Source organism: Microcaecilia unicolor, chromosome 2, assembly GCF_901765095.1.
Source record: "Microcaecilia unicolor chromosome 2, aMicUni1.1, whole genome shotgun sequence".
Taxonomy (NCBI): Eukaryota; Metazoa; Chordata; class Amphibia; order Gymnophiona; family Siphonopidae; genus Microcaecilia; species Microcaecilia unicolor.
Window position 1 is genome coordinate 479,105,688 of NC_044032.1, and position 25,305 is coordinate 479,130,992.

The following is a 25,305-nucleotide window of genomic DNA, read 5'->3' on the forward strand; positions in this document are numbered from 1 at the left end:
GCCGGTTAACCTTTTAGTGGCCACAATAAACCCGGATATTCAATGCCAGTCGCTGCATACAGTCCGGCATTGAATATCCAGGTTTAACACTGCCAGTGGACAGCAAACGCATTGCCTACCGCCAGTTGAACATTGGGCCCTATATATTTATATTAGGGTTGCCTTTCAATTAAGAATTTTAAATACAAATAATAATTCAATTAGAATGTTTAATCAGGATTAATCTTGCAATTAAAAAACCAGAAGCAAGTGTCTCCCATCCCCAAACTAACATATTCCACATGGTTCCACCTTATGGATGACAGTAGACAGTACTCTAATAAAAAAGAAAAATGTTGGTTCACTGTGTTCCATCAAGCTCTAGCTTTCATGTGTATTAAAATTCAGCAGTATTAAACAAAATTCCTTTGTCTTTTCTTAAAAGTAGTATGCAGCTATTTCCTAGCCTCCTGCCCCCCCTCATGGTCCACAGTCTCTCCTCCTCCTCTCTTTTTCCTGCTGTCCTCCCTCCCTGTGAAACAGCATCTCTCTCTCCCTCCCACCTCCAGGTCCAATATCACATTTCTCTATCTTCTCTCCCTCCCATTGTCCATCATCTCTCTTGCCCTCCCCTCAACCCCCATCCATTATCTCTCTCTCTTTCTTCCCTTCCTTCCCTCCCTCCACCTCTCAGGTCCAACATCTCTCCCTCTCTCTTCTGGGTCGAACATCGCTTCCCCTCCATTCTTCTCTCCCTCCCATTTTCCAACATCTCTCTCCCATTTTCACCCCCTCCACCTGGTGCCGGGTCCAGTATTTCTCCCTTCAATCTTCTCCCACGGCCTGTGATTCAGCAGCTCCCCCCCCCTCTCAATGCCCCCCCCCCCCCGCGCAGTCTTCTAGAGGTCCCTGACAGATGAAGCGATAAACAAATGCTACCTGTGACCTGCTCTGGAATTTTCCTTTGACCTGTCCAAACCATGAAGAAACAGAAGTTGCATCAGAGGGGGCTAAAACCAGTCTAAATGAAAGGTTGTCAGTCTAGTTTGCTTTGTGCATCAGGCCCTAGGTTTAAGGCAGAGAGGGATGGGGTGATTGAGAGACGGGGGAGATGCTGAACCATGGGCAGAAGGAGGGAAGAGGAAAGGGAGATGCCAGATCATACTGTGGATGGAGGGGGGGGGGCAGTTAAAGAGAGGAGATCATAAAGAAGGAGACAGATGCAGAGATCATAAAGGAGATGCTTTGATTAATTTTACTAGTCGCAATATTTTTTTTATTTAATCGTATCTTCAGTAGTGAACTGAAATGTCTGAGCTCCTTCATTCGATAGTTCACAGCTGGGCAAGCCACAGACCATCTGAGGCACAGCCCCTTCTGTTTTATCTCAGCATCTTGAGATGATGAGTTAGACTGCTAGCTGTAGACAAACTGTGAGAATGTGGAGGGAACACAGTGTCTCCGGTCTCTGCAGTAATCCCCCCCCCCCAAAAATCAAAAGAATGCTACTGCTTTAAAGAGGATGTATGGGGCTGCAGCAGGGACTAACTCAGCACCTTCATGTATTAGACAGGAGAGAATAAAGAGACAGAGGAGAAAGAAAAGAGACTGAAGGATCCACGGAAGTGGAGAGAGGGAAGAAAAGCTAATTGGGACAAGATAAAGAGTGATGGGGGGGGGGGGACGACGACAAAAAAGTAAAGATGCAAGAGTGTCAGGAAAGGAGAAAGTAGAGCTGGAGAGAGAGAAAAAAAGAAGAGGAAATGCAGGAGAGAGAGAAGAAAGGAAGGAAAGAGAAGAGAGTGAGAAAGTAGAGATGGACAGTGGAAAAGAGTATTTTTTGCAATTTACTAAATGCCTTTATGAAGAGATTTGCTCAAGGCAGGGAGTTTTACAAATTTTTTTTTTACTAATATAACAATAGCAAAATGACCAAATATATGCACAAATACAATCAATGAGGTAAACTTGGAAATAGCAACTTGAAAACTTAGTAATAAGTCTTACACGATACAGTATCAGAAATACACATATTTAACAATGCTGTAGAACAATCATGTAACAGAAATATGATAAATGTCAGTGTAATACAAATGATACCATAATAGACAGTATGGAAGAACATTCAAATAACTACTACTACTACTACTTGACATTTCTAAAGCGCTGCTAGGGTTACGCAGCGCTGTACAATTTAACATAGAAAGACAATCCCTGCTCAAAGAGCTTACAATCTAAAGGACAAGTGAACAGCCAGTCCGATAGGGGCCGTCAAATTGGGCAGTCTGGATTTCCTGAAAGGTAAGAGTTAGGTGCCAAAAGCAGCGCTGAAGAGGTGGGCTTTCAGCAAAGACTTGAATATTATGGGTAGGGAGGGGGCTTGGCGTAAGGGCTCAGGAAGGTTGTTCCAAGCATAGGGGGAGGCGAAGCAGAATGAGCGGAGCCTGGAGTTGGCGGTGGTGGAGAAGGGCACTGAGAGGAGGGATTTGTCTTGTGAGCGGAGGTTTTGGGCGGGAACGTAAGGGGAGATGAGGGTAGAGAGGTAGCGAGGGGCAGCAGACTGAGTGCATTTGTAGGTAAGAAGGAGGAGCTTGAACTGAATGCGGTATCTGATTGGAAGCCAGTGAAGTGACCTGAGGAGGGGGGGTGATATGAGTATAACGGTTCTGGTGGAATATAAGACGTGCGGCAGAGTTCTGAACAGATTGAAGGGGGGATAGGTGGCTAAGTGGGAGGCCGGTGAGGAGTAAGTTACAGTAGTCAAGGCGAGAGGTAATGAGAGCGTGGACGAGAGTTCGGGTGGTGTGTTCAGAGAGGAGAGGGCGAATTTTGCTGATGTTAAACAACATACATATGATGTGATATCAGCTTAATACCAATGAAACAACTAATAGGCATACATTAGAACAATCAAATAACATAGATATGATGCTAATGCTGTTTGAATAATACACTGAAACTTCTTGCAGGAACTGAGGGGCCAAGTTCAGTTGAGATATATAGATGGGACAAGAAGGGTAGTAATTGGCAGGAGGGGGACAAGAATGATCAGGGTAGAGACTGGCACGGTGTGGGGGGGGGGGGGGAGTAGTGTAACCTAGGAGCCCCATGTGCACACTACTTCCCCCCACCCCATACGTATTCTTGTACGTAGTGGACCTAGGTCTTCCGCTTCTGCGACTTTCCTTCCTCCCAGGCTAGAGACTGAAACAGTGCAGTTAGGAAATGAGGTTGAAAGGAAGACACAAGGAGACACAGGTTTGAGTGATCGGGAAAAGAAGATTCAGGACAGAAGCACAAAAAGGCAGAAAGATTGAGATGAATAGGAATACAGAGAGTCTACATTCATGGTTACAGCTCTAAAATTATGGAATTTCCTGCCACTAGATTTGTGACAAGTTCAGTCCTTGCTCTCCTTTAAAAGCAATCAGTAGTTCTATTTTTCCAAAAAGCTTTTGGATATTTTTAGGCCCTATTTCAGGGTAGAAGCTTATTGCCAACAGTTTTATGATGCTACTTGTATATTATAGTTTTTGAATTTCTATTATGAATGTTTTTTGTAAGCCGCCTGGAATCACAGATAGTGTGTGATATACATTTTTAAAAATCATTAAATAAAATAAGGGATGAGACGATATGGGCTGGGAAAAGAAAAATGGACACGAAGAAATGAGAGATGAAGGAAAAGAGATGAAAGGGAAGTAAGAAGGCAAAATAGTGTGCTGAAAGATGTAAATGGGTGATGAACAGATGACATAGAGGGCAGTAATGGTTACAAATATCTCATACACTAGTAACACAGTCCTGGAGAGCTATGGTGAAGCTGAGCTGGAGAGAAACGGGCAGTGAGAAAAGATAAGATACAGAAAGATGGAGCAAGGAGAAATGAGAGAAAGACAGCAAAATAAAAATGAGGAATGAGGAAGCAAAAAAGAACTGAAATGAAAAAGATCTACAAAAGAAAGTATAAACAACACTTCAGACATACAACAGTTGAATTTATTTCTGATTAGCATTTTATTGATTTTGGGAGGTGTACGAAATTGGTTAGATGAGGTTTTGGCTTGCTTATCAAATTGTATGGTTTTTCCACCTTTATCATAGAGCTATAATAAACTGCATTGAAGAATCTACAGGCATCAGGCTTAATGCCCACAGTTAACATATGCTAACTTATATATTCCATTAAGTAGCAGTAACGCAGCAAATTACTCCAAAAGAGGGTTGGCCTATTCTAATAGGCTTATTAATATTAACATTGGTTTTACTTTCCAGGGGAGATGCCAAAGGCAAAAGAAAAACTATACTGTGCTTACAATCCAGTGTTAATACCTAATGTAACTCACCTTGAGCTACTACTGAAAAAGGTGTGAGCAAAATCTAAATAAATAAATACATAAATAAATAAATAAATGGGCCTAACACAGACTATGTAATGCTAAAACGCAAAATACATTCGAAAGGGGTTGTTAGCTGTCTACATAAGAATATAAGACTAGCCATACTGGGTCAGACCTATGGTCCATCTAGCCCAGTATCCTGCTTCCAACAGTGGACAATCCAGGTCACAAGTACCTGAAATAAACCCAATTAGTAGCAACATTACCAATCCTAGGGCAAGCAGTGGCTTCCACCATGTCTATCTCAATAGAAAACTATGGACTTTTCCTCAAGGAACTTGTCAAAACCTTTTTAAAACCCAGATATGCTAACCGCTGTTACCACATCCTCTAGCAACGAGCTCCAGAGCTTAACTATTCTTTGAGTGAAAAAATATTTCCTCTTATTTGTTTTAAAAGTATTTCCATGCAATTTCATTGAGTGTCCCCTGGTCTTTATACTTTTTGAATGAGTGAAAAATCGATTTACCTCCGCCCGCTCCACACCACTCAGGATTCTGTAGACCTCAATCATCCCTTCTCCACGATGAAAAGCCCTAACTTCTTTAGCCTTTCCTCATATGGGACCAGTTCTATTCCCCTCTATCATTTTGGTCGCTCTTCTTTGAACCTTTTCTAATTCCCCTATATCTTTTTTGAGATACGATGATCAGAATTGAACACAATACTCAAGGTCTGCATTAGCATGGGCACTCTAATGTCAGGCACCACCCCAGGCATCCAAAGCATGATCCCTGACAAAAGACCCTCTCGCAAGCCATAATACCTCTCCAGTGGAATACATCCCCTGACGAAGAATATGCAGGTTCTGAAAGCATCATGGAGGAAGTGGAAGGCTTCTGGAAGAGCTCTTCTATCGTAGAGATAGGATGGGACATTAACTGCTTGGTGGGGGGAGGGGGGATATTTTTATTTAGCAGTGAAAGGTGTTCTCTGTGCTGGACGGGATCTTCTGCAGGAGGAGGAACATTGTCCATACCTTCTACTGGATGCTCTCTACCTATGTGTGGGGTGGGGGGAGGGGGAATGTTGTCTGTCAGTAGGGTCATTCTCTGTCAGAATAGGGGAAGGTACGTTTTGGGGAAAAGAAGTAATTTCCCCGCACTTACTGGTTCTGGTTTTTTTCAACTAGTTAGTGCAGGGTATCGTAATTTTAGTAAACTAGGCATTAAAGCGTAATGTAAAGTGCACATTAGAACCATCAGCTGATAAATCATGTTACTGTGCCAGTTTTACTGTGGCTTAGTACATACAGTAGGTCTCAATAAGAGAATTATGAAAAATTACTAGAATGTCCAACATAGCTGGTTCATATCCTTTTTGGGGTCCACTTGAGAACTCTGAAACATCACAGACAGGGCTGGCTTTACCATTGGACCAGGTGAGGCACTGGCTCAGGGCACCAGGTGATAAAGGGCACCAAAATCCCTAGCTTCTAATTTCACCACCAGTGCCTCACCTGGTCTAAAGATTAAGCCTTTCCTTCTGCCCTTCCTGCAAGTCCAGCATCTCACTCAATCCAGCATCTCTCCACACCCCCTGGTTCAGTCTCTCTCTCCCCTTCTCTTTTCTGGCCCACCCCTGTGCCTTCCCTCTGCCACGTCCCACCTACAGGAAATTGAATCTAAGGAGGAGGCAGAAGGAAGGGGCAGGCCAAAAGCCGACTGTTGTTCATACTGCTGCCACTGCTGGCAACCAAGGTAAAATGTACAGGACTGCGGTGGAAGAGGGAGTAAGAGAGAGATAAGACTGGCTATTTTAATTTTCTAATTATGTTGGGGTGAGCTCTGGTTTCTGCTTTCCTCCATCTTCTCTTAACTTTCTTGTCATTTTTCTCTCTCCTCCTTTTCCTTTCAGTGTTGTTCAATTTATCTTTCTGCCTGTGTTCAGACTTAATTCATCTAGTCAATTCCCTTTTTTTTACTGCATCTACCACAGCTTTCCAACTATTTCCCCTAACCCCAGCTCTCCTATTCCCCTTCCTCTTATTCCCCAATATTTCATTACCTCTATCCTCTTCCTCCCTTCCATCCAGCATCTCCCCATCTCTCCCACCCATCATCTCCCTCTTTCTCTCCCACCCTTCCATCCAGTGTCTCCCCTTTTTTCTCCCCATTCTTTCATCCAGCATCTCCCCTTTTTCTCTCCCCATCCTTCCATCTCCCCTCTCATATGTACCCTCAGCACCTTTGTTCCCCCCCCCCCCCCTACACTTTTAGCCGCCACTGCTGCTGCTTCTCCAGACCAGTAGCAGCAATGTTCCCAGGGCTGAAGTTTATATGTGCACGTTGTCATTTCTGCTAGTAACATAGTAGATGACGGCAGAAAAAGACCTGCAAGGTCCATCCAGTCTCCTTGCCCCTTTGTTCCAGGGCAAAATCAACAGAACATGCATGAAGACTGCTTTAGGTTGTTTTGCCACTGTTGCTGCTGCTGGTGTGGAGAAACAGCAGTAGTGCCTGTGTGGCAGTGGGAAGGAGGTAAGGAAGGTTCTCTACCAGGTGCCACATATCCCCTGCAGAGGTCTCACTCACCGTACAGGAATAATGGGATGAGAACCTTTGACTTAGAGCAGAAACCTAGGTGTCTACACTGTGAATGTCTCCCAGGCCTCCCTAGAACAAAGAGGTTTAATATGACAGGAGACGGCAGGAGCGTGCTCATTCTTTTGGGCTGAAGCCTTTAGATGAAGCTTGCTGCCACATTGAGTTACCCAAAACAATAGCAAACACCTATTAAAACAATAGGAAATTCTTAGTAGAAATAAGGGACTGCCTCTATGTGGTCCATCTGTAAGAAGTCTAAAGCTGTTCTAGTTGGATAGGCAGTGCCTTAAAATGTGGAGAATAAAGGATTTTATTCATTTGAAAGCTTTTTTATTTATTTGAAAGCTTCCCATATGTAGATATATATCATGAAATAAAACTGAAAATCACTAAAGGGTGGTAGGGCTACTGCCAAGTTGGTGCGTGGCAAATCGGGCCTCCTGCCAGGCTACTGTGCTCTAACTCCTGCACTAGGAAATGCATTTTTATTTTCTAGTGCTAGAGATTCACCCAGTGATAATCAGGCAGTGCTATGCGCTGCACGGTTACCTCTGGAATATCAAAGGGGCCCTTACCGCCTCCTAAATGGAGAGAGCTGCTGGACAGCAGTTTGGAGGAGAAACACTCTTTGTAATAACCTCGACACTACAGACCCTGAAGCAGCTAAGTGAGACACAGCTAAGCAAAACGCTGGCCATCGCTGGTCATGGGGGACTGAGAAGCATTATGAGGAGTGGCTCGTTATGTGCTTGTAAAAATAACTAAAGATAAGTACTGGCTTTCAATTCAATAGCACAGGAGTATTGTGCATTGTGCAATGTATGACTTGAAATGAACATCAAAGTAATTTGAATAGAAAAGTTTACTGCAAGGATGCTGGACATTGTTTAATATGAAGAAGTTTTGAAAAAAAGTCTAAACGTTTTGAACTGGACTGGGAAGGTTTTTGAGCCGATGATGAAGAGTAGATCTTTTTGATTGTTTTAAGCTCTATAAATCTGTTGATCTGGAACTCTTTGAGGCTTTTCCGAACTTTAAACCTTAGACTATTTTTTTTGTACTTAAATCTCTAACATCAGGTGGATCATAGATATATTTCTGGGTTATCATTTTCAGTGATTTACATGATTCCACACTTGTTTACTTTAAAGGCATACAGGAATCTCATTTGATATTCAGGTTTACCAATCAGGAAGTTATAGAGCATCAGTAAACTGTCAATGCAAACTATAAACCTCTAAAATCCGGTTTTATGAACTAAGTCTAACAGACTTGCAGTGTCTGGACTCCTTCAAAGACATTATGTAAGATCGTACAGTTTGTAAAATGGACTTCCTATTGCTCTGTTTGCTGCTTGCAATAGAGCCTTGGAACCTTGACATTTCAAATTTTTTGATGCCAGCACATCAAAAAGGCAATTAAACATTAACAATTAAATTTAACCGGACTCATCTATATACAAACACACAGCTGGGAGACAAAGATTTAAAAAAAAAAAAAAAAAAAAAAAAAAAAAAAAGATGACATTTACATCCAAACAGACTTTAAGAAGAAATAAAAATATACAACAGAACTGGAAAATGTTGGCACATTTAGACTGACTCTGGACAAAACTTCTGAATGAAGGTAGCTCTTTCCTCATTATTTAATACCTCTCCATATTAGTAATAAAAAATATCAAGTGCATTTTTATAATATACCACTGCAATCAACAAAACAAAAGGAGAATGTTCCCAAATAACATCGTTCTCTTTTGATCTACGCACAAGGAAAAAAAAGATTTTAAATGATCCGGGTTTCAACCGAATTAAGGTTTAAAAAAACTTTTGTACTTAAAAATAAAAACTCTGAATGTTGAGCACCTGATACTCAGAAGATGATGTCTGTTTTGCTGGCCGTTTACTAGGTGAAACAATCTCAGAACTGCCTGTTAGGGTACTACGGTGTCTCTATAACCAACCCCTCCAAATGACACAATGATTAAGATTTAGAACTAATTACTTCTCTAACTGATGAAAAGTCATTCTGTTGTGATAGTTCCTCTGTATACATCAGTATACTGCACAAGCTGGTACGTTTCTAAATATAACTGAGATAACTTAACAATGAACAACAACAACATGGATGCAGTAGCTGAAGTGGGGGGGGGGGGGGGACAGCTTCAGTCTTGTGACGTCAGGTCATCACTTTCTGCCCCAGAAGCCCCTGACCACCACATAAAAGAGATCTGCTATGTTTTAGGAAGAAATTATAGTCTTACTTATTTCATTTAGCTTATGACTGCTGAGTTTTCTTGGTTATCTGAAATTCATTGTGTTTTATTATTTTGATTGTTTGATGTTTGTTTTAAGATGTTTTATTTGTATTGATTATAAATGCTGTTTTCATACTCCACCCACAGATGATGGGCAGATTATAAATGCATTAAATTTGGGGGAAGTAGGGGTTTAATAGTTATTAGTAGACAAAAAAATGTTATGGTTAATAGTATGAATGTTGTTGCAGCAATGGACTGATGAGTCACAGTGCATATTGGACTGGTTTCATTGCTGCTGTTGTAAGAACTTATTTTAAGAAGCAAATAAATAATCATTAAAAAAATAAGATAAATATGCCCGAATTCTGACAATCCTTTCTGCAGTTCTACTAAGCCACTGCGATGGCCTAAGCTTGTCCATAGTTTAAGAAGAAAACCCCTGATATTCAGTGCTATTTAACTTGTCAGAAATGGCTGCTGACCAGTTAAATAGCGTTTTTGTGGCTAACTGCAAATATTCAGCAGGAGATAACCGGTTATCTCCCACTGAATATTTGCGCTTAACGTTTACCCCTACTAAACTGGCTATGTCGTGTGAATTATTCAGTTAGGAGTGGATACTCAATGCCAGATCAGATAAGATTAGCAATTAAATCAGAACGCATAAATAGCAGTCCTATCTTTAATCGCTATAACTTAACCGGTCAGCTGCGGAATATCGACTTAACCGGTTAAGGGGCCTTTTTACTAAGGTGTGCCTAAAGTGGCCTGCGCTGGTGTAGGCGCACGTTTGGACGCACGCAGGTCATTTTTTCAGCGTGCCTGGAAAAAAGGCATTTTTTTTGTGGCCGAAAATGGATGTGCGCCAAAATTAAAACCAGTGCGCCCCCATTTTTGGCCTAAGACCTTATCGTCACCCACTGACGTAGTGGTAAGGTCTCACATGCTAACCGGGTGGTAAGCGGCCAGCATGCGTAAACTGCTGATTACCGACAGGTACACACCGCACAGTAGAAAATAGGAAGTATTTTCTACTCTGTGTTTTGGATGCGCATCAAAAATGGAATTACTACCCATGGCACGCAGTAGCCGGGCGGTAGTTCAAATTTGGTGCACGTTGGTCACGCGCAGTCGCCTTAGTAAAGGGACCCCCTAAGTGTTTAGCATCCAAACCCCAGATATTCAATGTCGGTCTCTAGAAAGGGCCTGGCATTGAATGTCCAGGTTTAACACCGGCAGTGGGTAGTGAAAGCGCTGTTGTCGCCAGCTGAATATCAGGAGCAGAATCTACCGGACGCTTATCTGGCCACATCATTCACGCGCCGGGTTCCCAAATCTCAATCTCTGCCCTTTCTCTCCCTCTGCAAAGAAAATCACTGGCCATGTGCTGCACCAGCTTTCTTCCACTGGCCCAGCAAAGGGCAAGGCAGTAGCCTGGAAAAGATCATTAAGGTGAGACTTCCTTCTCTCAAACATATATATAGTGCTATAAAACTGAAGCAACAACATTTATCATGAAATCATAGCAACAGGACATCAGACTGCTGTTTGCAACATTTACATAGCCTTTCAGTCACTGAGCAAAAGCTGTATAGCATTTGCCACTCAGGATTTGTTTAATGCGCAATAATTCACAAAAGGAAATACAGAGTTCGTATATTTCATCTTTTGTGAATTATTACTGCTACCTGAGACTTGTATCTTGCTTTTATAACATGCTCTTTTTTCATTCTCATTTCTTTTTTCTTCTGTCTTATTCCATCCACTTGACATATGAGCCTTGGATCTTATCCAGGCTTCAGGCTATGTGGCATATCTTGCAACGTAATGCACTAGTTAGAAACAGTTTGATTTCTAATCAAAATAATAGGAGGGGAAAAGTGTTTTGTTCAAAAATGGTGTTGAGTAGACCTGTTACAGCTTGTATTATATTTCAGCGACTTTGGGATAAATCAATTCTTCACATTTTGGCTCTTTTTTCACTACTTTTTCCTGAACACAGTAAAACAATAACACAGACTGACGTGACTAAAGAGCTCCCGCTAAACTCATGGAAAACCAATTAAATAAATGATGAGCGAGACAGTTTGAAGTAATCTGGACCTTCTCTCTTTGTCTCATCACCTCAAGCGGTCCAAAAGAGTTTGGCTCACCTTGGAAGGGTCTGGCACTTCACAGCATAAGCCTGGATTTAATCAGAACCTCTGCAATTCAAGCTGTTTCACAGTTTCACTAGGAATCCGCAAACCTCAAAGGCATATTCAGGCAGAGGAGAGGTCAAATTCTGAGCCAGTACTCAAGAAACATCATCAAAGCTGCCAAACATCTTGTGGAATCTTGTAAGCTTTGATGATGCTTTTGCAGTAGAAAAGAAAATGTGACTGTCCATGCAAGAATATGAGCATCAGTGCCAGTCTCGATTAATACAGATATATGATCTAAGGTCACAGGCCAACAAAAATGTATTGCTCTAAGCCCACTAGATTTGTTTGGTCTTTCGTTTCCTTCAGCATTGATTACAGGAGATTTTGAACATTTTGTGCTGATGGAATCATGATTCTCAAATTTTTTGACTCAGCAGTTATCTCCTGTTCCTTTCCTTTCCAGGTCATTCAGAACCACAGAGGGATATGACACCATCAGGGGCATATTAGAAAGAGAAGGGCGCCCACCTTTCGACACAAATCTGGAGATGGGCTTCCTTCTCTCAGGGTCGCCCAAATCAGCACAATCGAAAGCTGATTTTGGGCGTCCTCAACTGCTTTCCGTCGTGGGGACGACCAAAGTTCACAGGGGCGTGTCGGTAGCGTAGCGAAGGCGGGATGGGGGCGTGGTTAAGAGATGGGCGTCCTCGGACGATAATGGAAAAAAGAAGGGTGTCCCTGACGAGCATTTGGCCGACTTTACTCTTTTTTTTCACGACCAAGCCTCGAAAAGGTGCCTGAACTGACCAGATGACCACCGGAGAGAATCGGGATGACCTCCCCTTACTCCCCCAGTGGTCACCAACCCCCTCCCACCCAAAAAAACCACCTTCTCAACATCTCCAGCCTTGATTGACCTGGGGAGATTATCATTTCTATCCAATTCCTCTTGCCTTGACACACAACTAGACAATTCTCTCCATGGAAGTAACTTGTATGATTACAGACACTGCATTATTTTATGGCATCAGCAAGGGTATGAGCTATCTAATAATTTCTCTACTTAGTGTATAAGCATTAAAAAATCAGGAGAAGAATGCTCCTGTTACAAAAAGATGGTAATCAATAATGCTTTAACTTTTCTGGGATGGAGAAATTTAACCTATACAAGGCAATTTCTAATTATATCACAGACCATTGCTGCACTCTATTGACAATTAAGCTAAGCATTGAGTGGTATGTGCCAGTACTCTCTGTCCCACTTCGGCCTGTGAGAGAAGGAAGGTATTTGGCCAACTAAAAGCACCTCATGGCAGATGCAAAACACACTCCTCATTCTCCTTCTACTGCAACAGTGACTGCAGCTGGCAATATGATGATTAGGTGAGAATGTGTTCACAGTCCATATAGTGGTCTAATGGTTAGAGCACTGGTCTTGCAATCCAAAGGTGGCCGGTTCAAATCCTGCTGCTGCTCCTTGTGATCTTGGGCAAATCACTTAACCCTCCATTGCCTCAGGTACAAACTTAGATTGTGAGCCCTCCTGGGACAGAGAAATATCCAGTGTATCTGAACATAACTCACCTTGAGCTACTATTGAAAAAGCTGTGAGCAAAATCTAAATAAATAAATAAAATATAGCTGGTTCTCTGCCCAATCCATTGATGTGCTTTCTAAACAGCAAATGAGCTTGAAGGGAAAGTGCTATGAGACCAGAGGCACACCCTCACTTGGTCTGCATGCTGTCAGGTAGAGATGCTGTTCCTCGTGTGCCCCCGCTGAGTTTAAATTGTGGAGCAGAGGTGGAGAACTCTGTACAGTGAGAAGGCAGAAAAGCACGATAATGAAGGAGCGGGGATGTGAGGGAACAAATAGAGAACAGAGGGAAGGGAATAACAAGGAGAAGAAGAAAATGGAAGTAAAGGAAAATAGGGAGGTAGGAGACAGGAACATGGAGCGAAATAGGAAAAGGAATATGGGTAGAAACGAGGAGAGATGAGACAGAAGAGCGTGGTGGGACATGCAGAAAGATAGAGGAGGAGGATCATCAGCCTCCTATTCTGACCCAGTACCTTTTCCCTTACTCTCTTCCTCGATCCCTCCGCTCCTCCAATCAAGACCTCTTGGTAGTGCCTCCTTTACAGGAAATCTCTTTAACCACTTATCAGAGAATGATGTTCTCGGTTGCTGGCCCCTCCCTCTGGAATGGGCTTCCACTTAGCTTGCGCAAACTATAATCTCATGTGGAATTTAAAACTGCCCTTAAAACGCTCCTTTTCCAACAGCATTTTGGACATGTTCCTTGACTCCCCGCTTTCTAAGACCTCTTGGCTCTCAGTCACTTGGTTGGAGTGGCTGCCTTTTAACGCACTGCCTATCTAGTGTACCCCTCTGTGTGATAAGTTGGATTTCCTCTTATTTTCTTACTCTTTAATCCTCCACTATTCTTTCTTATTTATTATTGTAGTTCTTTTTCCGAGTGAGACTGTCATGTATTTTGTATTGTAAACCGCTATGATGATATCCTCCTTAGCGATGTATCAAATAAAGCAAACCTGAACTTAATTAGGACACAAAGAATAGGAAAGTAGAAGAGCGGGACAGAGGAATATGGGGAGATGGGCACAAGAGAAAGGAGAAGGTAGGAAGAAGGCAAGAAGAGGGAGAGCCGGGAAAAGAAGGTAAAAATTAAAGAGCAAAATGGTGCAATGAGACCACATGGAAAGGAGAGAGAACAGTGAACAGATGATAAAGAGAAGAGTAAAAGATGAACGGTGATATGAGACGAGAGACAGAAGCAAAAAAGGAAGCAAGAGAGATTGGTGGACCTGATAGTAGGGAAGCCTATCCCCATTTTTTTTTTAACCCAGCATATAGCCAAAAAAGTGGAACCATTCAACCCGTGTAGTCAAGCAGTGAAAAATGTTACCTACCGAGCTGCTGAAATCTATCACTAGAGGGTTTCTTTTTCATTTATAGAAATTTTCAAAAGGTATTCACACAATAACACATTCTATATCAAAACCATCCCAATGTAGAAAGTACCTGATCACAAGAAGTAATTTATAACTCTGCTCACCCCAAACATACTACATGAGAATTCAAGCTCACAAATATTAGGGGATGGGGAGGAAAATAAGGAATTGAGGAAACCATAGTAAAGAAAATCATAATATATGACTACAACCAAAACTAAAAAAGCTGATGGCAGACATTTTTATATAGGATCAAATATAGTTGTCCTCCCTAGTATAATTAATAAAGGACTATCCCTGTCCACTGGCCTTCCCTTCAGAAAATTCTTTGACTTGGGAAGGGTCATAGAAAGAATTGTGGGCTCCCTCAAATTTTGTTACATTTTGTTGGACATTTCAAAGAGAAATCAGCTCCCATCTCTAACTGCTCATGCTTTACATTTGTCCTTAGTTCCTTTTACTGAAATCAGGATAAACTAACTTTCTAACCTAAGAAGGAAACAGAAAGGTAGAGCCCAATTCCTATCAGGCTAAAAAATGAAAATCACACGTAATGTAGATCTACACATTCAATAGTTCAGAGATGCCTACATCAAAGATTTCCTCCTATTTCCTCTTATAATGTATCCAGGCCCATACTGGGCTCTCCTCTGTTCTTCCTTTCATTATGAGTAGAGAGATCCCATACCTGCGTAATTGGATGGAAGGCCTCATCTGGATAATTCAAGCTTCCTTCAAATACTTTTTTAACATATCAATTGGTATAACAGCAACAGTCCTAAATAAAACATAAATTACATCCCCTCAACCAGTCCTCCAAGCTGTCAATCCTGTTCCAAAAGTACGGCTATCTTTGATCAGTGAAGTACTTATTCCACACAACTCTCCCATAGATGTTTCACAGACTTAGGGAGCTTTTCATACACAAGATCATAACACAAGCTTCCACCAAAAAGACATTAGCTGGAACACTAGGCTTGGGCTGTAAACAAAACTGTACGGAAGGGAACCATAGCAATAGTCAATTTGGCAACTATAGCCAACTCTCCAACTTCAATACTCCCTGGGGAAGTTCCTATCTTGGTGTTCAAGACAGTTTCTCCAGGTCTAGCAGTAATCTTGCTGCAATTCTGAACCCCCGGATTAAAGACAAACTTGGGAACAGCAATTTTCCCGTGCTATTCCTGTATACCAATACAACCAGTGCTCTGATGTCATCATCTAGCACCAGCGAAGCCTTGACACTCAGGGCAGACATTGCTGTTGAAGCTAGCAATAATGGAGGGGTTCTTCCTTCTGAGCTCAAGGAGGACCTGGAGCCTGGCAGGCTCTCAGATCATACTGCATGGCATATGCTCAATCACTGCCCATTGGCTAGCTCCTATGCTGCACAAAGGCATTGACAGGCCCCACTTCTGAAATAGACACTTCAGGCTAACAAGGTCTTTTACTAAGGGGCACTAGCATTTTTAGCTTGCGTTAAAAAACAGCTGGCACTAGACGCTGAGTCACCCATCATAGTCCTATGGATGTCTCAGAATTTAGCGCAGGCTGATTATTTTTAGTGCATTCTAAAAATGCTAGCACACCTTAGTAAAAGACCCCCCCCCCCCCTAAGTCTTTACTTCACCTTTTCTCTTCACCGTGGCCAAAAACAAAACCTCCAAACAAAATGCAGTGGAGCTCAGGGAAAACAACCTCCTGCCATCTTAACTTTCCCCTCTGCTGGAGGGTTTCAACAGCAGGTTTTGAAGATATCTGTCTGGGATGATATAGGTAAAGTGAATCCCGAACGGGGGGCATAATTGTACACCAGATCACCTCTGACATCCTTTATAGCTTTATTGTCTACAATCCTATGAATAATGTGGCAATTTTCAATAAAATATATAAAAATTTCTCCCTATACAATCAGAAGGGCAGAAAAGATGAAAAAGATAATAATTTCATAGAATGCACTGTTTTAGAATAATTTGTTTGAGCTTGATGATGATTTATAAATTAATTACAATAGGACTGCAAATCCCTCTGACCATAAACTCTATAACATCAACTGCAATGGAAAGCTAAACCACTATGTTGGCCTTTATCAAAGAAAATGAGCTACTTTTAATGATCGTGTATAGGGTTCCTCTCAGACCTATACATTTTTCTAACTACTACATGTTCCACATTAATGCTTTTTTGGGGGGTGGGGGGAGGGAATGGGACCTCGTACCATCTCTGTTTCAGTAGTCTTGTAGATGACTATATTTCATGGTGAATACTGGGGTCCTCCTATACCTTTTGGAAAGGGTTCTAATAATTGTATGGATCTCATAGGATCCTTCATTCTAATTTACCAGATACCCTTTCCCTGCACTCCCCGACAACCACTTTGGAAATGTTACTGAATATAATGCTACTCATTCTGCTATTGGTTTATATGGATTAAAATAGCTCCATCAATGCCAAAAGAGGAAGATTTTCTGCCCTTTCTGCAGAAGACTGGGAGCCATGGTTTATGTAGAATTTTTTTTTATTAGCTATTTCTATTGTTAGCAATACTCCAAAACCCCTGGATTGAATTCTGAGATTGTTGATAAACTAGGGTTGCAAGTAGACTTAGACCAACACTGGCAGGCTGGTCCACTTCTGGCTTTGCTCCACTGCATACATGGACATGCGGCTCCAACTTCATCTGAAAGGCAGCACTACAAGTCCACAGGTAAATGAGCAAAACCAAAAGTGGATTGGCCTGTCACAGTAGCAAAATACTGAGTGGAGTGGAATGGGTAGATGTGAATCACTTGTTTACTCTTTCCAAAAATACTAGGACTAGGGTGCATGCAATAAAGCAACAAAGTAGTACATTTAAAACGAATCAGAGAAAATATTTCTTCACTCAATGTGTAATTAAACTCTGGAATTTGTTGCCAGAGAATGTGGTAAAAGCAGTTAGCTTAGCAGGGTTTTAAAAAAGCTTTGGATATCTTCCTAAAAGAAAAGTCCATAGACCATTATTAAAATGGACTTAGGAAAATCCACTGCTTATTTCCGGGATAAGCAGCATAACATGTATTGTACTGTTCTGGGATTTTGCCAGGTACTTGTGACCTGGATTGGCTTGATGGACCTTCGGTCTGTCCCAGTATGGCAACACTTATATACTTATGTAACTCTTTCTGAACCTAGGTCTCTTGCAATGCTGCACAGAAGTAGATTAATTCAGTCATTTTGATGGCACTATAACCCTCAGGTCTTTCCTAGACAAGCCACAAATATCTTTGAGTATGAATAGGCCTCAGGTGCTTCTAAATCAACCTGCCTCTCCATCAGACTATGGTTGAAAAATGGGTAAAAACAACTGTATTGAAAATGCTGAAACAAGCATAAACCATCAGAGCTGGCTTAACAGGCAAGATGCTGGCTTGGAAGGGTACTAAAGTGCCCTTCTAGCTGCCATTGACATCACAGCTGCCACTGCGGACCTTCTGAGTCCACAGCACCAATCAAACAAGCTGCAATAATAAATGATTGGAAGCTTTCGAGCAATGTCTTCGCAAAAGCTTTATTGCTCCCGCCTCCTCTGACATGTTCTGTACATGTCGGAGTGGACAGAACTGACAGAGCCTTCAGAAACACATGGCTCGAAGGCTCCTCAGCCTCTATTACTGCAGCTTGCTTGACTGCTGCCAAGTGACTGAACTGCAACAGAAGGGAGAAAGACGAGTAGGTTTAAACTTTGGGGGGAAATGCTGGACTGGTTTCGGAGGAAGGGAGGAGAGAGGGCAGGTGATGCTGAACAGATGAGAAGAAGAGAAGGAACAATGCTGAATCAGAGAGGGGGGAGACAAGGTGATACTGGATGGGGGAGGGGAGAGGTGAGGCAGAGGTGTTGATGCTGGAAAGGTGAGTGAGAAACTGGGATGTAATGCTGAATGGGTGGGTGGGAGGGTGGGAGGGAAAGGAAGAGAAGAAAGAAAGTAATGTTGGACTGGAAGGGAGAAAGGGAGTGATGCTGGATGGGTGTATGAGTGGGAACAGAGAAGGGGAGATGCCGGACAGGTGGTTGAGAGAAAGGGGGTAATGCTGAACAGGTGGGTGGAGGAGAGGGAATGGAAGAAAGGAGGGTGATGCTGGACAGGGAGGTGAGGGAAGAGAAAGGGGAAATTTAGGACAAATACTGAGAATGGGGTTTAATAGAAGGAGCTAATTTTGTGTCTAGGGGCTGATGTAGGAACCAAAATAGCTAATCAAGACAGCTCTAGGTCATTAGGGATAGATGAAGCCAGTCCTGGTTTTATCCCAATTGAATGTAATGGAAGTAAAACCAAAGATAGAGAAGAGGAACAACTAGAGGAGATGAACTGAGTTTGCAGGATGGCAGACTTAGGAGAAGTAACACCAGGAAATACTTTTTCACGGAGAGGGTGGTGGATACATGGAATAGCCTCCCAGTGGACAATAACGGACTTCAAAAATGTGTCAGACAAACACAGAGGATCTCTAAACAGAAAGAAGATGGAATCAAAACATGGCTGATGTATTATGATGAGCAGGACTGGAGCTACTTCAATGGCTGGGAAGCGATGCCGGTGCCAGGCAGACTTATATAGTCTGTGTGTCCCAAAAATGGCAAAAGACAGATTAGGATCATGTCTGCGTATTTTATATCACATTGATGATATCATGTGCTGTATTTCTCTAACGGCAGAGGGGAGAACATGTTAAGATTGAAATTAGTGAATGTTTTTAGTTTTCACTATTGTTGGTTTAACCATGTATTGATAATGAATGAGACCATGCTGCAGCCATAGTAACAAGACCACTCCAGACTGCATCATATATAACTGCCTATATGTGGCTGGCATGGTGGCAAATTGCTGACTGCCCTGTTTGCGATACCAGTGTTTAATCATAGGACTGTAATCCGCCCATAGGCTACTTTGTTGGACAGACTAGGGGCGTAGCCAGACTTCGGCAGGAGGGGGGTCCAGAGCCCGAGGTGAGGGGGCACATTTTAGCCCCCCCTTCGGCGCTGCCGACCCCCACCCCGCCATTGCCCCCCCTGCCATTGCCAACTTTGCCCCCCACCCCGGCGACCCTCTCGACTCCTCCTCCCGCCGCCAACCTGCCGTCGCCTACCTTTGCTGGCGGGGGATCCCCATCCCCTGCCAGCCGAGGTCCTCTTCTTCTCGCAAAAGGCTTCCTTCTGTTTCTGACATCCTGCACATTGACGTCAGACTCACAGAACGAAGCCTTGCAGATCAGAAACAGAAAGAAGCCTTTTGTGAGAAGAAGAGGACCTCGGCTGGCGGGGGTTGGGGTCCCCCGCCAGCAAAGGCAGGCGATGGCGGGTTGGTAGCGGGGGGGGGGGGGGGTCGGGCGGTTCATCATCGGGGGGTCCAGGGCCAAATCTATGGGGGCCCAGGTCCCCCTGGCCCCACGTAGCTACTGCAAGGACTAGGCAGGTCCTTATCTGCCATCATTTACTATGTTACTATCCTGTCCCTGATGACCAGCAGCTATCTGGTATTCCTATTAGTGACCCCATCAGTCTCCTACTTTCTCCCTCTGTCAATCCCATTGTACTCCTCACTGTTGATCCGATGTGATCCAGTCAGAAGCGAGTGAGGATCCCTCCTTTACCTATGTCCCCTAAAACCCCTAATGTGAGTCGGAGTATGTGGATTGAGGGAGGGATTAGCTAAAGCTGACGGGTTGGGGGAGGGGAACTGGCTGACTGGAAGGGAGGTGTGGGGGGGGGGGGGGTTGCTGATCTGAAGGGATGGCACCAATGCAAAAGTTGACTCTGAGTGCCACAATTTCTATAGCCAGCCCTGCAAACTGTGAACCCAAGATTTCCTACGTAGAAGGGAAACATTCTAGGGCAAGTTATAAACCAGAAAAGTTATTTTTTTCCCACTTTGACTACTACACACTTTGAAAGAGATGCAGCATAAATGACTGATGTACCTCTGAGACTTGGGAGAAAACTAAAAAAAGAAACAGCCAGCTGCAGCCAGAGGATATCAGATAATGTATTAAACCCCGACAGCTGGAAATGTCTGAGTGTAGTAGAATTTACTGCTGGATCAAGATTTAACAAAAACAATATCTAATTTAAACTTGGCATTAAGCAATTTTATATTTCGCTTGGGTTTGTTTAGGTAGTTGAAGGGTTTCAATGGATTCTAGATAAAAGATTTGTCAGGGAGAAGGGGAGATGAAATGGAAAGGCACCGAGTTAACTGTTTGGAAGATATAAAGGTATGTAAATTTAAAAAAATCAAAAATGAAAAAAAAAAAAAAACCTCCTACTCCCCAGCTCACATTTCCTTCACTTAAAGTCTCATTGATGAATTATACCCCAGGACAACAGGCTCCAGAATGCAGAAGGCAGTTCAATTTGAGTTTACAAAACTCTTGTTTTTATGTAAAGAATCTGGAAAGAGACATCATTCCTTTTAATTTACCCATGTTATTTTCCAAAACGGAAAGCTGGCTGAGCACTGGGTTTCTTCCTAACACTCTGCCTGATGAAGATTTCAGCTAATCAATTCAGATGTTAAGTAACATGAAGGATTGCAACTTGTAATTAGGATTAGTGCTTTTTTTGCTATGATATTCATATGTTCACTAGGCCATGCATCTTGTTAATTACTGGTAATGTGTTTCTGTCCTAGCCCCCAGTTTCCTGTAGCAGCTCAAGGGTAGACTGTGTAGCAATTATGCAGAACATTTGAATAATTTAGAATTATTTTGCATAATAAAAAACATTGTTTCCCAACCTTGCTTTGTGTCTGAATAATATTTTTTGGAGAGTTATAGGAAGGGGAGATTATAGGTATTGAGGTGGGGGAGAAGAGAAAGAGGTTCTCTAGGATGGGGAGAAGAGAAAGAGCAAAAACAGGATATGGGAGAAAGGAAGAGGGGGATTTATGGTAGTGGAGGACCAAGAGGCAGTGGCATAGCCAGACACCCAATTTTGGGTGGGCCTGAGCATCAAGTGGGTGGGCATGAAAATCCCACCCCCCTGTGGCTCCCACCTGCCTGGTATCTCTCCCTTACCCTCAGGTGATGGGGGATCACTTAAATCTCTTCCCCAACACCCCCTTGTACTTTAAATCTTTTGGGTCTTCGCCAGCAACGAGCCACAGTTCATTCCCCTTGCTCGCGCTGGCTCCGAGTCTTCCCTCTGATGCAGCTTCCTGGTCCTGCAAGCAGGAAGTTGCGCTAGAGTGAAGGCTCAGGGCGGCGTGAGCAGGGGAATGTGTTGCTGCTCAATGCCGATGCAGAACTAAAGGATTTAAAAGGTGCAGGGGCGGGGGGAGTGGAGTTAAGTGACCCCCAGATCTCCTGGAGGGAGAGATGCTGGGAGTCTTCAGCTGGCGGGGCTTGGGGATCCCTGCCACATCTCTGCTGGGTGGGTCTGAGTCCAAAGTGGGTGGGCCTGTGCCCACCTGTTGCTATGCCACTGAGGGAAGATCACAGGACAAGAAGAGGAAGACTGAGAATGGATAGGCAGGAAGAGAGGGAAGATGGGATGGATAAAGTGGGAAGGGATACAGCTTTTAAGATTTTGGGTAAGGGCATCGAGAGAGTGGAAGAAGTGGCCCTTTTCATGGCTCAATACTTTTCTACCCTTTTTTGACTGTGCCTTTACTTCAGTGCTCTCCCACCTCCCCTCTCCCCTCATCCTTTTTTCTGTCTTCTTGGTCCCCTCTCAGGAACATTGTTCATAGTTTCTAAGGGGTGCTCTCTACCTTGGTTGACAAGGCTATGGTCTGCTGATAGGGATCATTCTCTTTCAGGAGATGGGGGATGGAGGTTAGGTTTTGGGGGGGAGGAACTGGTTTCTCCACACTTACTGGTCTTTTCATGTTGGACTGGTTGGTGTGGGTAAGCTCAAGCTGCTGAATGTGGCAGTCCTACTATGGCTTTTAAATTGTTTATTAGACATACTTAATATAACTGCAGTTTCTGACAAGCAGGTCAAAGTTGTTTACATTTTAACATTTCAGAGTAGAGAGGTGTGGTAGCCGTGTTAGTCCACTTTTAAAGGTAATCAATAGAAATAAAACAAAATAAAACATGGAAAAGAAAATAAGATGATACGTTTTTTATTGGACATAATATATTTCTTGATTAGCTTTCGAAGGTTGCCCTTCTTTGTCAGATCGGAAATAAGCAAAAGTTGGTAGATGACAGTATATATAAGTGAAACATCAAAGCATTTCAGTGGCAGTCTAAAAGGATGGGGATGGATAGGTGAGAGACAGGGAGATATGAATGAGAAACAAAGTATTTTATGGATTATATAATGGGCTAGAAAACCCAGATCTTTGTTGACTCCTGTCTAGTGGGTGTCAAAATATTTAATCATTCTGACTTCAAAGGTCTTACGCTCCTGTATTGTTTTAAAGTTACCTTTCAGGATTCTTACTATGAAATCACTGGTACAGTGTTCTGGTTTTGACCCTTGGTCTGTCCCAGCATGGCGATGCTTATGTACTTATGTAATATGATAATTTTGCTGGTGAAAAGTAGCCATTGGAGCTCTCCACACCATCCTGTCATGCCCCACCCATTTGACCAACTCTATCCTACTCCCTCCCTCCCCCAACCCCACCCAGATGTCCTAGATTTGTAAACCAAAAATCTGGTAATCTTACCCTGGATTGTAAGAGACAGAATAAAAGCTTATCCATCAACATATAGCTACAAGGGAAAGGATGGGTGAAGAAGTGGGCAGGGATAGATTGGGAGGACTGAAAATGTTACAAAGCAGCACAGGGAATCTCTCTCTCTCTCCACATATAGAAAGTCATTTATTTATATATCTTATATGAGTTTTATGGACTTTTCTGTACTAGAAAATCCTTAACCTGATCCACATATTGTTAGGGCAGTCAAAAAACTGGGGGAAAAAAAAGAAAAGAACCAATGTACAGTACCTATTGTACAGAGTGTAGCATTTCCCTTCTTCCCACATACTTCTCCCCATGTTAACATACCTTTCTTTTCTTGGATCGCCCCTCCGCTTGCAGCGTTCTTGTGCACTGCTCCACGCACTCAGAGAAACTCATTTTATTGTGGTCGGCACTATAATCAAGGTCCGCCAGTGTAGCAAGGGAAAGGATGTAGTTACAGGCTATTCTCAAGATGGCCAGCTTCGACAACTTCTGACCATAGGAATAACAAGGAACCTGAAAATAAATATCAGAAACAGACTTCAGCATGAGAAAACTGAACTGTGTGACAGCTGAACAAAGTGAAACAAACAGAGGAAAGATGACTGCAGCTACCGTGGCAGTTCCTGACATTCAACCGACAGGGCTGAGGGAGCCTGTAGCCACTGAGGACTCCTTCAAGCTGCCCAGACATGGATGTTTCACAAAAGGCAAAGTGACAGAGACCACTGAGGAGAAAAGGCTGAAAAAAAAATCCCCCCAAAACACACAAAAAAGCAAGTAAAACCTACAAAGACCTTTGAAGTAATTCATAATGTAAACAAAAATAAATTAACTAAAAACAAAAACACCAGTATGGAGATCAAATACCATGGAAGAATCCATCTCAAATTTAAAAAAACTAGGAGGGAACCACAGACAGTGAATGTGCTCTCTTTCAACACAATTTTATGCCCTTTTTCTTCTAGTCTACGCCTTTCAGCTTTGATGTCTTACTTCAGTGGTGTTTTATTTTATTATTTTGTACTGTTTTATTGCACTTCCAGCAACAAATTCTAGAGCTTATTTATGTGTTGAGTGAAAAAAATACTTTCTCTGATTTGTCATCACTTTGGCCCACCCTTGTTTGTACTTTTTTTGAATTCTGCTATAACTTTTTTTGAGATGTGGAGACCAAAACTGCACATAATACTCAAAGTGCATTCACACCATGGAGCGATAATAGAGGCATTATGATATTCTCCATTTTACTCTCTAGAGATGCGGATGGCCAAAAATATTTCAATTCATTTTTGGATTTTGCACACATTTTTTTCTGGAATTTTAGATTTCTTTTTGACTTATTTCATATATTTTTTGTAATAGAAACTTTTAATTTATGTACAAAAAAATGTAGTGCAAATTCATTGTTTATGTGTATAAACATAGGTTTATATGAATACCATTGATTTTACAAGCACTAAACATTTTTAGGCACCCAAACAAGCCTAGGGCCCTGTTTACTAAGCAGTGTTATAGGCGCATTAACATTTTTAACGTGCGTTAACCATGTATGTACCTACAATATCCCTATAGGCGCCTACATGGTTAGCATGCGCGGTAAGTGTAGGCACGCTAAAAACACTAACGCACCTTAGTAAACAGGGCACCAAATGCTTGCTAACAAATGCATATCTCTATTATTATTTTTCATTTAATTCCTACCATTCTTTTTGGCCACCACCACAAACCGAGCACATGATTTCAACATGTTGTCCATGGTGATGTCTGCATTATGTAGCTCTAGTTTGGATTATTCTTCTCTATGTCCATCACTTTGCACTTGTCCACATTAAATTCCATCTGCTATCTGGATGCCCTGCCTCCCAAGATCCTTTCTCAGAATCCGCTTGTGATTTGACAGCTTTGAAATGTTTCAAGTCATCTGCAAATCTGACCACCTCACTCATTCTTCCCATGCCCAGATAATTTATAATGCATTTAATACCAGTGGTCCCAGTAAGGATGGATCCCTGGGGCACGTTCACTATTCTTCATTGAGAAAATTGACCATTTAATCCTACTCTCTGTTTTCTATCTTCTAACCAGTTCCCAGTTCACAACAGGACATTGCCTCCTATTCTTTGTGCAATGGGGGCGGGAATTTACTTCAGAATATCTAATGAGCAAACTTCTCAAACCCCGATACAATATATCAATTGTTTCACCTTTATCCACATGGGTTTTCTAGGACAAATAAGGAAGAGATTTACGCATGCAATATTCTGGGACATAGTCTCTGTAGCAACAGAGAAACATTCTTTGATGAAGCCAATGTTTTACTAAGGGG

General features: G+C 42.4%; 1 protein-coding gene across 1 annotated transcript in view; it reads right to left on the minus strand.

The window, feature by feature from the left end:
* The window catches only part of ATOH8 (atonal bHLH transcription factor 8), a 111,631-nt gene that overhangs the window by 42,198 nt on the left and 44,128 nt on the right, over positions 1-25,305 (minus strand). The window contains exon 3 of the mRNA XM_030191068.1: positions 23,301-23,492. Coding sequence (XP_030046928.1) covers positions 23,301-23,492 — 192 coding nt within the window. The remainder of the gene's footprint in view (positions 1-23,300; positions 23,493-25,305) is intronic.